Source organism: Camelina sativa, chromosome 13 (assembly GCF_000633955.1).
Source record: "Camelina sativa cultivar DH55 chromosome 13, Cs, whole genome shotgun sequence".
Lineage (NCBI taxonomy): Eukaryota > Viridiplantae > Streptophyta > Magnoliopsida > Brassicales > Brassicaceae > Camelina > Camelina sativa.
Genome location: NC_025697.1, coordinates 546,945 through 564,312, shown reverse-complemented (window position 1 = coordinate 564,312; position 17,368 = coordinate 546,945). Strand labels below are relative to the sequence as shown.

The 17,368-nt window shown below is 36.1% G+C and overlaps 2 protein-coding genes, 2 long non-coding RNA genes and 1 pseudogene across 16 annotated transcripts; 3 read left to right on the top strand and 2 right to left on the bottom strand.

Annotated features, from left to right (window-relative positions):
• LOC104737796 lies at window positions 1,224-2,916 on the top strand. The gene is made up of 3 exons (XM_019234801.1): window positions 1,224-1,509; window positions 1,975-2,571; window positions 2,798-2,916. The coding sequence occupies exons 1-3, from the start codon at window positions 1,224-1,226 to the stop codon at window positions 2,914-2,916; spliced, it is 1,002 nt and encodes a 333-aa protein (XP_019090346.1).
• On the bottom strand, window positions 4,079-6,262 carry LOC104734237. Of its 4 annotated transcripts, none has more exons than XR_002034786.1 (6): window positions 5,932-6,262; window positions 5,220-5,303; window positions 4,970-5,142; window positions 4,514-4,816; window positions 4,383-4,441; window positions 4,079-4,284 (listed from the first exon to the last, which is right to left on the bottom strand). It is a non-coding gene; the product is annotated as an uncharacterized LOC104734237 (long non-coding RNA). The 4 variants fall into 4 exon arrangements; XR_002034787.1 differs by having other exon boundaries at window positions 4,970-5,071; XR_759078.1 differs by having other exon boundaries at window positions 4,970-5,303.
• Window positions 6,568-8,191, top strand: LOC104737795. Its single transcript, XM_019234375.1, has 3 exons — window positions 6,568-6,856; window positions 7,331-7,949; window positions 8,125-8,191. Exons 1-3 carry the CDS (start codon window positions 6,568-6,570, stop codon window positions 8,189-8,191), a joined length of 975 nt encoding a protein of 324 aa, XP_019089920.1.
• Window positions 8,990-13,221, bottom strand: LOC104734236. Of its 10 annotated transcripts, none has more exons than XR_759069.1 (19): window positions 13,133-13,221; window positions 12,971-13,052; window positions 12,811-12,881; window positions 12,659-12,701; window positions 12,446-12,527; window positions 12,232-12,292; window positions 12,097-12,146; window positions 11,880-11,949; window positions 11,591-11,757; window positions 11,321-11,481; window positions 11,082-11,205; window positions 10,823-10,878; window positions 10,473-10,564; window positions 10,243-10,372; window positions 10,120-10,139; window positions 9,887-9,980; window positions 9,768-9,801; window positions 9,548-9,617; window positions 8,990-9,466 (listed from the first exon to the last, which is right to left on the bottom strand). It is a non-coding gene; the product is annotated as an uncharacterized LOC104734236 (long non-coding RNA). The 10 variants fall into 10 exon arrangements; XR_759068.2 differs by having other exon boundaries at window positions 8,990-9,462; XR_759074.1 differs by having other exon boundaries at window positions 8,990-9,343.
• LOC104737794 lies at window positions 14,111-16,365 on the top strand (annotated as a pseudogene).

The window sequence follows — 17,368 nt, the reverse complement described above, 5'->3', positions numbered from 1 at the left end:
GTGGTTTTTTTTTTTTTTTTTTTGTTACCAATCAGTCATGATGATAGAGATATGAATATGTCAAACTTTTTTAACAAACATGGTATAATTTTTTTTGATTGCCTATAATTATATAAAAATTTAACCTATTTAAATTTCAAGCTTGTAATAAGTTTTTTTTAATGTAAAATGTCCACTGGATAGAAAATTAGAAATGATCAAGGTTTGTTATTATTAATTTGTAAGACAAACATTTAGATTTAATTTTAATTTTTTTTACTTTCTCGGTGCCAAACATTTTGATAATATATAGAAACGTTTCAAATGAGCATGAAAGTAGAAAGTGTTGAAGAAAAAAGATAGACGTATTCTTAAATTGTAGCATATTCTTTCTCCTTGATGTTGCTTTTGGCATTGCTTGTGTTCCTATAATCTTATGTTAAATTTGGTTAATTCTATAGAGTTGTCTCATTAGTTTTATGGGATTAATGATCCATGGGTGTTTGAAATATGTGTTATGAAAGAAATAGTAAATACTTTGTATCAAAAAAGTTTATTAGATTTTGTAAAAGGAAAAGACATGAATTTTCTCAATTCATTAAAGGGCGATAGCTGGAAGTTCATTTCATATTTTTGATGGTTGCTTTGTTTTTCAAATAAAGCAAACGAAGGATAATGTTAGGAGTCGAAAATAGTTTTTCGGAAATGTTGAACTCTTCTGGCTTTATAGGGACATCAATATTAATTGACATGCATACCAACAGACAAATAATACCATTAGAGAGACAAAGATGAAAAGAGAAAAGCTAAAGAAAACAAATTAATAAATTGAAATAAAAAAAAGTGGTGCAATTAGAAAATTATAATCAAGTCTCCACTCGAAAAAATTGTTTAATAATGTCAATTATTTTAAGTTTTCATTTTTCCGAGCGACAATTTTACGGGTCGATTTCCTAGTATTAATAAAAACATATATGGTAAAAGAAAAAAAGTTTCTGATTTTATAAATTTTTGTTTAACGTTATATAAATAAAAAAATAAATAAACAAAGACCGAAAATAGTAATCAACGACTTTTTGCGACCAAAAAACAGAATGATTTTAATCAAGATATAAATTATACCAAGATACCAACAACTAATTAAAAATGATAAACACATCGATCAAGGCTTAGCTGTCTAAGTATATGGAAGAGGGAGAAGAAGAATATCATAAACTACCCAAAATCGTCTTTTGTAAGCAGCCATGACTTCGAATCCAGTTGGTGGATTTCTTGAGGGAAAAATCGATGGGAAGTCATTTCTCAGATACACATTCTTCTTATCTCAAACAGACACCACAACCGGTGTTGGGGACGACGGCGAGCCTCTTTTCCTCTGTCCTACTTTACGTCTCAAAGTTGTAAAGTTAAAACCATACACGAGAGTTTCAGATCAAAGCTTTCTCCCTTTGGTTGTTTCCCCTCTCTTCATACAAAGCGATGATCATGATGAGCAACAACAACCCGAGTATATGCTTCATTCTGACAGCTGTAAGCTCCCTTTACTCCCTCTCTTTTGGTGCAACGATACAAGATCTCATCTTTTCGATTTCGTTTGCCGTGCTTGCTGTAGCACAGAGCAACGCTCTAGCTATTACGTTTGTGTCACATGTGGTGACCAGTTCCACAAAGAATGTGTAGGGACTCCACTTGAGATCAAACACCCTTCCTATTCCACTCTTTCTCTCCAACTTTACAGTTATCCTTTCGGCCGCGTCTTGAAATGCACACATTGTCAAATACGTATCTATGGCATGTGCTATTATTCTCCTACCCGCAACTTCAGTATGTGTCTGTTTTGTGTGTTCAAGCCTTTACCCTTTGTTATACATCACCCAAAAAGGCATCCCCATCCTCTCACCTTTTTCCCCAAACATTCTTTCTTGCCTTGCCAAGTTTGTAGCCTCATTAAAGATCGTATTCCCACCTATGTCTGTGTTCCATGTGTCTTCGTAGTCCATCAAGATTGTATCTATTTCCCTTATGTCATTAAAATATCTCGTCACCACCACCGTATCTCTTATACATCCTCTCTTCCATCCGGAACATGGTCTTGCGGAGTCTGTCGTCATAAGGTTGACACCGACTATAGTGCCTACTCTTGCAACAAGTGCGATGACTATTTTGTTCATTCAAGATGCGCCTTGCGAGGAGACTTATGGGATGGGATAGAACTCGATGGAGTACCTGAAGAGCCTGAGATAGTTGTCGAGCCGTTTATAACGATATCTGATGGAGTAATACTCCATTTTGCTCATGTCCATAATCTGAAACTCGAGATCAGTAGAGTCTACGACGAAGGAAAGGTTTGTCAAGCGTGCAGCCTTCCGATCTACGAGGGTAGCTATTATTCATGTATGGATGAATGTGACTTCATCCTCCACGAAGCATGTGCAAACGCATCTTGCAAGAAACATCATGCTTTGCATCCTCACCCACTTACGCTAAAGGTCGTCACTAGTGAATATGATGACAACATAGGACGTTTTTGTTGTAATGCTTGTCAGCGTGAAAGCTGTGGTTTCGTCTATGAGGATTTCAGAGAAAAGAATGGTACTAAATCCAGAACAGATAAATTCCAACTAGATGTACGATGTGCCTCGGTTTCTGAACCATTTGAATATCTAGGTCATGATCATCCCTTATACCTAGCTTTGAATCCGGAAGAAGAAAAGTCAGCAATATGTCAAATCTGCCAAGGAAGTTCTGAAGATGAAGATGCGTCTACTTATTCTAGAAAACTAAATTGCATCGAATGTGATTTTGTGATATGCTTCAAGTGTGCTACCTTACCATACAAGGCAATGTATAAACATGACAAACATTTCCTCAAATTTTACGAGGCCAAAGAGGCAAATGATCATTCAGAGTGGTGTGATGTATGCGAAAGAAAAATAGCAGATTCAAGAAAGAAAGGGTTCTATTCGTGCGACGACTGCTGCACCACGCTTCATATTGATTGCTTGCTTGCAGAAGACATGTATATGAAGCCTGGTCACACCATAGCGTTTAATGTGATGGGTTCCCACAGCCATTATAAGAAGAAGCTTCATATTCTTCGCAACAACACTTTGTCTCGGCCATTCTGCCGTACGTGCGGGCAGCGTTGTCGACTGAAATTAGTTTTCAAATACAAAGAAAAATACACATTTTGTGCTATATCTTGCCATGATTTTGTAACCGATTACTCAAGAGCTATAAAGTCTTCGAAACAACACTTTATCGGCTACCATCAGAAAAGGAGCCGGGCAGAGCTTGTAAATGATTACTCATAACCAGACGATTTGTAATATTTAATCTCTCCACATTCCGTTAGTAAGATGTAATGTCATCTTCTTGTTTCTTATCCTCTTCCATTGACTTTGTTTTCACCATTGTTGTTCTATTATCTTATTTATTATTTTCATCCCCTGTTTTAAAATTTGTGCCCGTGGTTATGAGGGTCTTGGACTCTACAATGATGTTCTTACAGATTTTATGATCAGTAAGGATGAAAATGCTTATGTATTAAAGAAATATGTAGTAGAAGAGAGGAAAACAATAATATATCTGTGTGTATTTGAAAAGAGATACAGAATTGTTTTCAAAATTGAGTAACATATCTGTTTTGTGGGCATTCATACTTGGAGATTATTAGATGAAGTTGTATAGATACAGTATACTGCACTGGTATTGATACAGGGTACTGTATAGATACATCGTATAAATACACTTGTAATGATCAGAAATCCACAACTTTATCTCTCTCTTAATAGTAGAGATCGGGCGGTTCTCGCTAAAAGGCAAGGAAAACAGTTATGAACGAGAGAGTATGAGACCGTAAGGATGAATACTACTCATGATCTGTCGGTCAAGAAGTTTTGAGTATCTTTCCAAGTTCCAATCGTGTGCGTGACTCGATGGTCAACGGATTAGTTCATTGTGGCAACGGATTCAGACGTTTCTTTCAAGGCCATTAATCATTTAATACTATTCTGAGATCGGATGGCTCTCTCGCTTATTTTCATTTTATATACATGGTCAAGCTCAGTATAGGATATATATAAATTGAAACTTTTTGTTAGATCAACAACATCTTTTCTGTTTGATTATTAAACGACTATTTTGTCTGATAGAACATGTGGGAGTGTCAGACTACGCCACATATTTGCTTGTTCAAGATGACATTAATGTAAACATACATACAAACAAGAATATACAAAGACCTCAACAGAAAAAAGAAAAAAAAATATAACCTTGAATAAACCTTGCGATGAAATCAGCTACCTAATAGTGTGTATAGACGCATAAGTTAATAAACGATCGACCGGTATGTCAGTATGCACGTTATTTGGGAAACCTAAGTTTTGAATTCAAGGCGTTACCTTAGGTAAAGGCGAGCATATGAGCTGCCTTTGTCGAGATATCTCCATACAAAAGGTATCTGTAAAAAAACATGACCAACACTTTAGTATCTTCGTATTTAGAACAAACTGAGAAGTAATAACAAGAGTACCTTAGTGTAAAGTGTATGGCTCCTTCTTTGTTGATATTAGGATTTATTCCATCATCTTCATCCTCTAAAGTGCTCTATGTGTAGTTCCAGGTTTGTGAAGCACAAAAGGACACAAGCTTCAGAAATTATCCCCAAACTACACAAAGATAGAGAGAAATCTTGAAACTATGAAGACACCATATGCTTTCATCTGCAACAAACAGAGCTAAGCAAAACAAGGTTCAGTAGTAACAAGTAAACTAAACTATTAATTCCGATTCCTCATCAGACCCGTAAACTCCTTTTGAATCAGCTGTTGAAAACCTGAAATCACAGAACAAGAAGAAATCATAATAAGCAAAAGAACCAACGGAAAGCTATATCAAAACCCCAAATTAAAGGAAACAGAAACCCGAAAGTGAAAATAACATGAAATTCAAATTAGAATAATAAAAAGCAATTGAGAGAGAGAGATACCAAACCCTAGAAGAAGAAGAAGAAGAATTCACAACAATTGAGTAGAGGAACAAACGATATGAAGATGAAGATGCGCATCGGAATTGGAATAATATCACACCGCTGAAGAAAAATATGAAGATGTGATGATATTAGTGAAGATCTCATCACATAACTTGATCAGAGGAGATACCCTAGAACCAACATATATGAGAATCATCAAGGACGGAGTGAGAGAGATAAAATTGGAAGAGAGAGGACAATTAATTACAAGCTGATCGAAGATGGCTCTCTCGGACTCTATAGAGGAGTAGAAGACGAACCAAGTGTGAAGACAAACTTATTTTGTTGTTGCCTGACAATTATAATTTGGCAAAGAAGAAAGACTTATTAAGCTAGCTGCTCACTAGTTGTTAAAACAAAAGGAATCTACTGAAACGTAAATGTTTTACAAAAAAAAAGGATATTACACAAACCGCTATTTTATTATTAGAAAACAAATTCAGTACCGTAATGAATCGGCGCGTTAAACTAATGCTTAATCACAATTCAGTTTATCTTTCCATTTCTCTCATCACACAATTCAGTTTACGCAGAGCCCAACTGAACCTTATAGGGCTTTTAGCTTATGAGAAGTCCATTTACAACAACAAGTTGTGAGAGATAAATTAATAATATGGTCAATTGGTAAATATTAATTGTAGCAATAGTTAACATATTAAACGACCTGTCTTGATATGCGTGCTGTAGAGCAGCGTAATAAATTCAAAATATCGTTAATCAGTGTTGTAAAAATATTTTACTACTACTAGTATTTGTTAACACCAATAGTATTAGAATAATGAAAAAAAAAAAATCAAACTGAATTAATTTAAATATGGAGGTAAAACAAAAATCTAATAATTTATTATGTATAACAGTATAAGTAGTATAACTAATAAGTATAACATAGAAAAGTAGATGAGATTCTCTTTTTACTATACCTATTTTTAAAAATGTTCCTTTCTTGCAAGGAAATCGAGCAGTTGATGATCTTTTGAACCTCTGATTTTCACTCTCGGCGTTTGTCTCTTTCACTTGAAGAGATTTTGTTACTGCAAAAGGGGAAAAACCAAACAAAATAAAAGAAACTAGCCAAAACGGCTAAAACAAAACTCGTACTTAGACGAGAGAGAAGATCCAGACTAGGCTGGATAATATATTACAACAAAAAACCAGATGAAAATCAAAGAGATTTCGATTTTAATCTGAAGAGAACTTTCTCTCTCTAAAAGATTCGAGAGAGATAAGAGAGAGAAAGTCAGATATCAACAATGTGTCAGTTGTTCATTTAAAAATTGATCTACAATTCATTAAACTGAAGATAACTAAGTTACCGTTAAGACAATTTAACTCTAGATTATTATTATAAATAAACAAAGACCAGCAGACCGAAAATAATAATTAACGACTTTCTTTTGTAACAAAGAAACAAAATGATTTTAACCAAGATATAATTAAAACATTAAATTTAATATCTACACATATATTGATAAGCTTAGTATTATTAATTAGCTTGCATGGAAGAGGAGAAGAATATCATGACTATCCAAAAAAAAAAAACGTCTTTTGTAGCAGCCATGAATTCAAATTTAGTCGGTGAATATCGTGAGGGAGAAATAGATGGGAAACCATTTCTCATATACACTCTGTTATCTCAAACAGATTGTTTAATTAATTCCTCTTCTTCCGGTGAAGCAGCCATTGATTCTGGTGGCGACGACCCTCTTTTCATATGTCCTTCTATACGTGTGAAGAAGGGGGGTTATGGTAGCTTTTTCCCGCTTGTTATTCCTCCTCAGTTCCCTCGCATACAAAGCGATGATCATGATGAACAACCCCCCGAGTATATGCTTCATTCCGACAGCTGTAAGCTCCCTTTACTCCCTCTCTTTTGGTGCAACAATAAGAAACCACATATTTTCGATTTCATTTGCCGTGCATGCTGTAGCTCAGCGCAGCGCACTAGCTATTACTTTTGTGTCACATGTGGTGACCAGTTCCACAAAGAATGTGTAGAGTCTCCGCTTGAAATCAAACACCCTTCATATCCCTCTCTTTCTCTCCAACTTTACAGTCCTCCCAAGCACTACTCTGACGACAAGTTCAACTGCAACTGTTGTGACGTACGTGTCTATGGCATGAATTATTATTGTCCTACCAACAACTTTCATTTGGATCTGTTTTGTGCCTTCAAGCTAATACCCATCGTTATAGACCACCCAAAAAGGCATCCCCACCCTCTCACTTTTTTCCCTAAACAAGCTTTCTTACCTTGCAATGTTTGTGGCCTCACCCTAGGATCTATTCCTACCTACGTCTGTCTTAGATGTGTCTTTGTAGTCCACCGGGAGTGTATCTATTTCCCGTATGTCATAAGAATATCTCGTCACCACCATCGTATCTCTTTTACCTACTCCTTTCCATCCGGAAAATGGTCTTGCGGAGTCTGTCGTCAAAATGTTGACACTGACTTTGGTGCCTTCACTTGCAACAAGTGTGATAATCACTATTTTGTTCACTCACGATGCGCATTGCGGAGAGACTTGTGGGACGGGAAAGAACTCGAGGGAATACCTGAAGAACCTGAGATAGTTGTTGAGCCCTTCAAGACGATCTCTGATGGAGTAATACTCCATTTTTCTCATGGCCATAATCTGAAAATCGAGATGAGTAAAGATTATGATGAAAACAAGCTTTGTCAAGCCTGCGTCCTTCCAGTTTACGAGGGCAGTTACTATTCATGTATGGATGAGTGTGACTTCATCCTCCACGAAGCATGTGCAAATGCTCCCTGTAAGAAGTACCATGCGTTGCATCCTTCTCCACTTACACTAGTAGTTGTCACCGATGGATATGGTGACAACAAAGGTCGTTTCAATTGTGTTGGTTGTGAGCGTGAAAGTTGTGGTTTCGTTTATGAGAATCTTGGAAGAGGTCAGAGATTCAAACTATGCCTACGGTGTGCCTCAATTTCTGAACCATTTGAATATCAAGGCCACGAGCATCCGTTATTCCTAGCTTTAAAGCCAGAAGAAGAAGATGCGGTAGTTTGTCAAATCTGCCAAGAAGTTGGTGAAAGATATTGCTGTCGAAAACTAAATTGTATCGAATGCGATTTTGTGGTATGTTTCAAGTGTGCTACCATACCATACAAGGCAAGGTATAAACATGACAATCATTTCCTCACATTTTACGAAGTGAAAAAGGCAAATGATCATTCAGAGTGGTGTGATGTATGCGAAAGAAGCATAGGAGATCCAATAGATAAAGGGTACTATTCAAGAAACAAAGGGTTCTATTCGTGTGACGACTGCTGCACCTCTCTTCATATTGATTGCTTGCTTGGGCAAGACATATATATGAAGCCTGGCCAAGCCATAAAGTATAATATGAAGTTTCAGATTCTACACAACAATACTTTGTCTCGCCCAATTTGCAATTGTGGCCAGCGTTGTCCACAGAAAGTATTATTCAGATACAAAAACTATGCCTTTTGTTCTGTATCGTGCTTGGCAGGGTGGTTTTTAATGGAATAATCACAGCCAGACGCTTTGTCATCTTCGTCGTCTTCTCTGATTTACTGTATCCTCATTCCCTATCGTCGTTGTGCTTGTTTTCTCTGCCCTAAAATATCCGACTTCTTCGGGCTGTATACGTTTTCTAATATTGTTCTTTCTACATTTAATACACATTGTAATTTTCGTCTTTCATATCTGCAATTTTGTTTGTTTCTTTTTTTTCCTTCCTTATACAGATAAGTCGCATTTGATGGAAGAGACGATTTACACTATGATGAGGTTCTTGTTACAGATTCTATGAGTAAAAACGAATCTAGTTCTTATTCAAAGAAATCTGTAGTGGAGTAGAGGAAAAAAATAGACAAGTCATTCAAGAAGAGTCCATTGATTCTTTCGTCAAATTCTAATCAATTTACAGGAACTCTTGATGAAGAGCTACCGTTATATGTTTTAAGTAATTTTGGAGTTCAAGATAACAGAGATTTTGATAAAATTTGTACCATATAAAAAACTCTCTAAAAAACCAAGTAGAAGCTAATTGAGTAATTAATTTCAACAAGCTCTAATAGTCTAATCCATATATATAACTAAAAATCAGAGCTGTGACTAAAGGCCTCGAGTTTCTAGGCACGGCACTGACTTAAATATATATTCTACTCTACGATCGAACAGCAACTATTGTTTCTTAAGTTTCCAGCATAAATTAAAACACTTGTCGGAAATCTCCCGGGGAAGAAAAAACTCTTAAGGAAGAAGATCCTGACTTTGGAAATAGAAGATGAATCCAACACTGTGGTTACGTTTTCAGTTTCCACTGGTGTCTTCGAATCCATCTCTGTGTATTATTATTTGAAAAGAGATACATTATTGGTTTCAATATTGAGTTACCACTTACCAAGTAATGATCCGTTAAGTCTGTTTGACATTATGTTCCTCTCCATGACAATGGAAAATCTGACTAGAGCACATATGAAATATTTGCTAATTGATGGGGACCAAGTTGTAATCATGAAAAGTGGTAAGTAAGAGTTAGACTAACCTAGCCATGTTCCTCGCTGATGAAAAAACCCTTAACCATTCAGCAGCATGTTATTGCTACGTCTATACACCTGTGAATAGAAAAATACCAAAGTAAAAAAGAAAGGGGATGAAGCTGAAATATTTGCTAATTGAAGGGGGCCAAGTTGTCATCATGAAAACAAACAAGGTTTAATTCTATATTAAATAATCATCATAAGTGATTGCAGTTATGAGCATACCGATATCAGTTTGGTCATTACAGCCATCGAAGACCTGCAAAAATATGGTGCTTTAGCACAAAGAAAGATGAAAACAAATTTCAAAATAAAGTGGTAGAGTTAAACAAAAGAGTACTTACATTGTTGGAGTAGCCCATGTGGAGAGAATGTTCAGTAAAACCGGAAAGCTCAAACGGGAATTTACAATCCAGTGGAGTGAATTTTAAAAACAACCTGCATCGAGAATTTAAAAGACTAACAGTGAGTGATGTGCATAAATTTTGAGGTAACAAGTAATACCCAAGTGACTAAATCTTCCAATTGGTGAAAATTAACATTAGACATGTAAACGAAACAATAGAGTAGACAGAACCTGACAATATGTGATCCCACCTGTATATCACAACAGAAACTCGTCATTACTCAATCACTTCAGGACATACTGGTAAAGAAAACAGTAGACAGAACCTGACCATATGTGATCAATTAATCCCACCTGTATATCACAAGTTCACAACAGAAACTCGTCATCACTCCCTCATCCAGAAACCATCATAGCTTCTAGTTCTTGATGCCAAACTTTGAGTTCTTGTTCCCAGTAGATAACATATGAATGCACCTAAAAACTGTAACCAAACAGAAAAAACTCACTCATAACCAAGCTGATTTGAAAAATATTTTATGATAGCTAGAATATGTGCTAAAACATTAGAAAATTAACCATACCTGAGGATCAACGCGCATCAGTGTACATTGACATGCTTACCAATAAATCTTGAAGCTTCCACAATATTATTTAAGTCAAACTCACTATCAATCTGCATCAAGAATTTAAAAGACCAAACCAAACAATGAGTGATATGCATAAACTTTGAGGTAGCAAGTAATAACTTTAGCTTCAGGAAATACATGTTAAAGAAACAATAGAGAAAAACAGGACAATGTATATGTGATCAATCTGATTCAGGACAAACAGTGTAATCAATTTATGATCGAGATCGAGAAGCATTCTTGTGCTATAAAACAATAAGAACTCAGCAGAAACATAAAAAGACGAAGAAGCGAAGATAAAATACCACAGAGTGTGTGCGTCTTTGTGCGATGTGCTATAGAAAGTCCCTTTGCAAACAACCTGCACAAATAGAGCCGAAGAGGAAATTTAATTGAAGATGATACCAATTGCCAACAAATCAGAATCCAATCTCAAAACCACTTAAAGAAACCACTTCAGCAGAATCGCAAATATATAGAGTTCATGAGTCGTGATTTAAGAGAAAACAAAATCAAACATGAATACATCTAAACACAACTTAAAGAAACTTTAATCGGAGTTACCTTTGTAATGGAAGAGCTTAGATGGCAATAACCTCCAACAAGCTTTAATACTTTGGGATGTGTCTTCAGCTGCCTAATCCAGAAACCATGATAGCTACTCGTTCTTGATACCGAACTTTGAGTTCTTGTTCCAGTAAAAAATTTAAAAAAAAAAACCGAATAGCTCCTTCATAATCAAGTTGTGTTGACAATTACGTTATAAAACAAAAGCATGATATTACAACTACAATCGGAGTTACCTTTGTAATGGTGGAGCCTAGATGGCAATGAGCTCCAACAAGCTTTAGCTCTTTGGGATGTGCCTTCACCTCCCTCATCCATAAACCATTATACTTCTCGTTCTTGATGCCAAACTTTAAGTTCCTGTTCGCAGTAAGTAGCTAGCTACATACGGAAGCACCTAAAAATGTAAACAAACTGAAAAAGTTCACTCATAACCAATACGTGTTGAAAAATTATGTTGTAAAAGCTAGAAAAATGAAGCTAAAACATTAGAAATTTAACCATACCTGAGGATTGACACGCAGCAGCACATTGACCTGCTTACCAGCAATTCTTGAAGCTCCCACAATAGTATTTAAGTCAAACTGATAACTATCAACATTTACCAAGACACGTTCTTTAGTAGCTAAGAACTAAATCTCCCAAAAGCTTCCCATTTAAATTGAAAATGCACCTATACAACAAAGACAATGAAAAAAGACAGATCAGATCAATCATAAGCACATATGAAATATTTACTAATTGAAGGGAACCAAGTTGTAATCATGAAAATAGGTAAATAAGAATCAGACTAACGTAATCATGCTCCTCACCCATGAGAAAACCCTTAACCATTCAGCAGCATGGTACCGTTACGTCTATACACCTGTGAATAGAAACATACAAAAGTAAAAAAGAAAGGGGACGAATTTGAAATAATTGCTAAATGAGGGAGGCCAAGTTGTAATCATGAAAACAAACAAGGCCTAACCCTATGTTAAATAATAATTAGTGATTGCAGTTAGGAGCATACCGGTATCAGTTTGGTCATTAGAGTCATGGAACACCTGCAATAGTATCGTGCTTCAAAACAAACAAAGAAAGATGACAACAAATTTCAAAATAAAGTGGCAAGCGTAAAAAAGAAAAGAAAACAAAAGGCACTTACGTTGTTATATGAAAGCTGAAACGAGAAATTACAATCCAGTGGGATGAATTTTAAGAATGACCTAACATCAAGAGGGACCAAACAGTGAGTGATATGATGTAACCAAGGAGCCACAGGTATAAGAAACATTAGACAAAAGAGGACAGTATGTGATCAAATTTGATTCAGGACAAAGATTCAAAAATCACAAGAGACATAAAAGAAGATATGATACCATAGTAGAGACGAGACTACTGTGTGCGTCTTCGTGAGATGTACCATCAAGTCCCGATGGAAACAAAACAATAAAACCGTGCCTAAATAGAGCCGAAGAGCCAATGAATCAGAATCAAATCGCAAAACAAATACAATTGAAGGATAAAGAATATGAGGAGAGCTGAAGGATACGGTATCATCTTCGTTCTTCAGGAGAATCGATGAATCATACCTGTGATTGAACCAGAGGTGATTGAACCAGAGGTGAATCATACCTGTGACACAAATTCAGATAAGCAATGACAAGTGAATCAATGGAACCCTAACATATATACGAATCAACAACGACGGAGTATAAAAGAGAGAGAAGGATGATAACATAACCTGATCGGAGATGCATTGCTCTGTGGGGCTGACAATTTTGGTGACGGAGTGAGAGTCGAATCGATGAAACCCTAGAATCAACATATATAAGAATCACGCATCAATTACGGAGTGAAAGAGATTGATAAAATTGAAAGAGAGAGAAGGATTAGGACATAACCTAATCGGAGAGTGGAGATAGATGGTTCTCTTCTCTCGGGCAGGCAATTTTGGTGACGGACTGATAAGAGAAACGATGAACCCTAGAAAACCACAACCAAAACATATGAGAATCATCAATGAGACGGAAAGAGAAAACTGAAAGAGAGAAGACGGATTTAACCTGATCGAAGGTGGCTCTCTCGGGCCGTAGAGAAAGAAGACGAACAAAGTGTAAGAAAGATTTTTTTTTTTGTTGTTGTTGTATTTGCTGATAATTTTAATTTGGGGGAAAAGAAACAAACCCTCGTATAATAAAATAGAAGCACACCACTCCTAATCATAAAAGGAAATTGCTGAATCCTTGGAAAAAGAAAAAAAAAAGGAAATTAGCTTAAGAAAAAAAAAAACAAAGGAAATCACAAACGGCTATACTTATGGGAAAAAACATATGGAAATTTTATCTGCGTTAATTTTAAGCTGCTTGAGGAAAAAGGGAAATTCACTAACGTAATTACCCTTTTTTACTCATTTTTATAATCCGTCTTCCATTGGGCTTTTAATTTATGAGAAGCCCATTTGTAATTCTTTTTTTTTTCTGTTTGACAATTGTAAACATACTAAACGACTTGTCTGACATCTGGACATGCGAGAGAGAGAGTCAGAGACTACGCAGCATTTTTAATTGATCAAGCACAAATTAGACGTATATTATGACTGATTAAAAATCAATTGGAAACATACAGTATACAATAAAGGAAGACTGTACAGAGATATTTAACAATATAATATTTATATATAACAAAGATTAAGATCATATATAAAAGACCTCAATAAACAAATTATATATATTCATATAAGTTAGCTGTATTTTCACGTTGGGAATTATGGAAAGGACAGAGATGATGAACTCACTGATTTTATTGCAAATAATTTGGTGTGTACTGTGTAGAGAGAGCATCAATTAACAATACCAATTTATATAAAAAAAATTATATTATGTCTAATAGAACGTGTGAGAGAGTAATATATAAATAAACTCAAGGGAGGCTAGTAGGCTACTATATCAGACTTTTTTAATTGAGAACGTTGGAAAGTTTTCTTTTTAGACTAATCAAATCCAATAAAGTTCATAATAATTCACATCGTTTCTTCTGTGATGATGAATTCAATCGGTCGATTTCTTGAGGAAGAAATTGATGGCAAAACGTTTTTCTCATACAGTTCCTTAACGGCCACCACCTCCGGTGAAGACATACCTCTTTTCTGTTAGAATATTGAGAGGAAGAAGAAAAAAACAGAGCAAGAGACCTTTGTCTCTTCTCTTTTGAGAAGACAAAGAACGAAACTGAAAAAATATATTTACATGAAACTTGTTACAATTTGTTTTACAACACACCACAGTTATATATAAGTCGTACGGTCGTAACCGTTCCTAACTTGTCACAACCGACATGTCGAACACATCTAATAACAACTGTGTATACACTATTCTTCACTAACTAGAGACACATTGATTCATTTAATCATAGAACATAATAAGACCAAACTCAATTATCGATCAACATTTTCATCTGTCCCCTCTTACGTGTCAAAACTCACAGTTTGAAGAATCCGGAGGTTAATTCTGATGACGATGGCTTTCTCCGGTTCGATATCCCCCGTGGCTTCCCCAACGCTGATCAGCAAGTCCAATATATGCTTGATTCTCACAAACACGGTCTTATATGTAAGCTCCCTGTAGTCCCTCTCTTTTGGTGCAATAATAAAGAACCTAACGGTGACGACTTCTGTTGTACTGCTTGCAAAATCTCAAATCTTGGCACAAGCTACTATTTCTGTCTCACATGTGAGAGCCAGTTCCACAAAGAATGCGTTGAGTCTCCTCTTGAAATCAAACACCCTTCCTATCCTTTTCAATCTCTCCGACTTTGTGCTTCTCCCTTTGCCCTTGTTAATTGCATCTGTTGTGATACAAGTTTCCAAGACATGATTTATCATTCTCCTACTTAAAAACTGAGTATGCATCCCGTTTGTGCCATGAAACCAGTCCCTTTCGTTATAGACCACACAAAAAGACATCCCCACCCTCTCACTTTTTTCCCCAGGCAAGCTTACTTACCTTGCAATGTTTGCGGCCTGATCAAAGAACCTATTCTCACCTATGTCTGTGTCCGATGTGACTTTGTAGTCCATCAAGATTGTGTCTATTTCCCGCATGTCATAAAAATATGTCGCCACCATCACCGTATCTCTTTTACCTCTTCTCTTCCATCCGGAAAATGGAATTGCGGAGTCTGTCGTCGAGAGGTTGACAACCATTATGGTGCGTACTCTTGCAATAAGTGTGGTAACTATTTTGTTCATAAAAGATGTGCATTGCAAAAAGACGTGTGGGATGGAGAAGATCTCGAGGGCGTACCTGAAGAACCTGAGATAGATGTTGAGCCATACGAGACGATAGCTGATGGAATAATACTCCATTTTTCTCATGATCATCATCATCATCTAAGACTCGAGGTCAGTACTAGAGTTTACGATGAAAGCAAGTTTTGTCAAGCTTGCATCCTTCCAATCTATGAGGGTACTTACTATTCATGTATGGATCAATGTGATTTCATCCTACACGAAGTATGCGCAAATGCCCCTAGAAAGAAACACCATGCGTTGCATCCTCACCCACTTACGCTTGAGGTTGTCAGCAAGGGATATGATAATTACAGAGGAGAGAACTACTTCTATTGTCGTGGTTGTAGGCGTGACAGTTGTGGTTTTGTCTATGATAATCAGGGTTTCACACTTGATTTGCGTTGTGCCTCGGTCTCGGAACCATATGAATATCAAGGCCACGAGCATCCCTTATTCCTAGCCTTGAAGCCAGATGAAGAAAAAGCGGCTATATGTCAAATCTGCCAAGAAAATGGTGATGGAAATAATTATATCAGAAAACTGAATTGCATCGAATGCAATTATATAATATGTTTCAGGTGTGCGACCTTACCATACAAGGCAAAGTATAAGCATGACAAACATTTCCTAACATTTCGGGAAGGGAAAAAGGGAAGTAACCAAATAGGCTGGTGTGAGGTATGTGAAAGAAAAGTAGTATACTCAAGAAAAGGTGGGTTCTATACGTGCGGTGACTGCTGCACCACTCTCCATGTTGATTGCTTGCTTGGTGGAGACCCATATATGCTGAAACCTGGTCATATTGTAATGACTTATAGGTCGAATATTCATATTCTTCCCAACGATACCATGACTAGACCATTCTGCCATCGTCATAAAGAAGATCGTTGTCCACTCAAAGTAGTATTCAAATGGCATGACATGACATTTTGTTCTTACAGTTGTTCGATGGATTAAATGTCATTACCACCAGTTGATTTGCCATCTTCATTGTCTCTTATTCGCTATATTCACTCCTCATTTGCTTGTCTATGTTTTGTAAATCTTTTTCTTCTATTAGAACGCAATGTAATACTTTTGTTTCCTTTTGTTCAATCTCACCTTTTGTCTGTTCATCAGTTTCTATATGGATTATGTTTTCACTGTGATTTTGGTATCATCTAATTTATAATTATCCTATGCTTTGAAATTTTGATTGCTGCGTGTGTTTATGTTTCTAAGGATACAGAGAACAAGCCTTGATGATATGGTCAATTGAAAGTTTTTGGAGTCCGTGAGGATGTTCTTGTTACACTACTGATATCAATCTCATTGTCTGATATAAAACCCCAAGGTCTCAGGTGCTTAACAAAACATAGTTTTTTCAATATGTAATTATAAACCAAGCATAAGCCAAGTAGTAATACCCTGACCATTTCCATTATCTTTCTAAAGACATTTCTTAACCCTCTATTCTGTATGACCAAACAAACACCATATACATCAACGGCTCTCGCTTGAAAATCCACCAGGATGAGTGGTATTCTAAAGATCCGACGGTTCAAAATAATCGAGAGCCACACTGCATTGCCAACGTGTACGATGGTCAACGCAATTAGCCTAATAGTGCCGTTTGAGGTTAAAACTTCTGTTTCTAACGTTAACCCTTCTTCTTCTACTTTTAACGTCCGTTAAATCTCTTTTGTTACCAATTTACAGTTATAGTTTGGTTTTAAGATAAACCGGCTGTTTTCGTTTTTAATTTTGGAAAAAATAGTCGCATTAATTTGTGCCACAACTTAACCGAGAATAAAGAATTCACTGTCATAATATTTTCTTCGAATATAAAAAATATTTATCTTAATAAATGACTAGTCGAAATAAAAATAAAAACATTGACTAGTCACATTTAAGTCGGTTTGGAATCAACCGGCCGGTTCAATTTAACGGTGATTAACAGTTACGTACTTACGTCGGCGGAAGAAGTATTCGTTACAATTTAACCTTTTTTTTTTTTTTTTTTTTTTTTTTT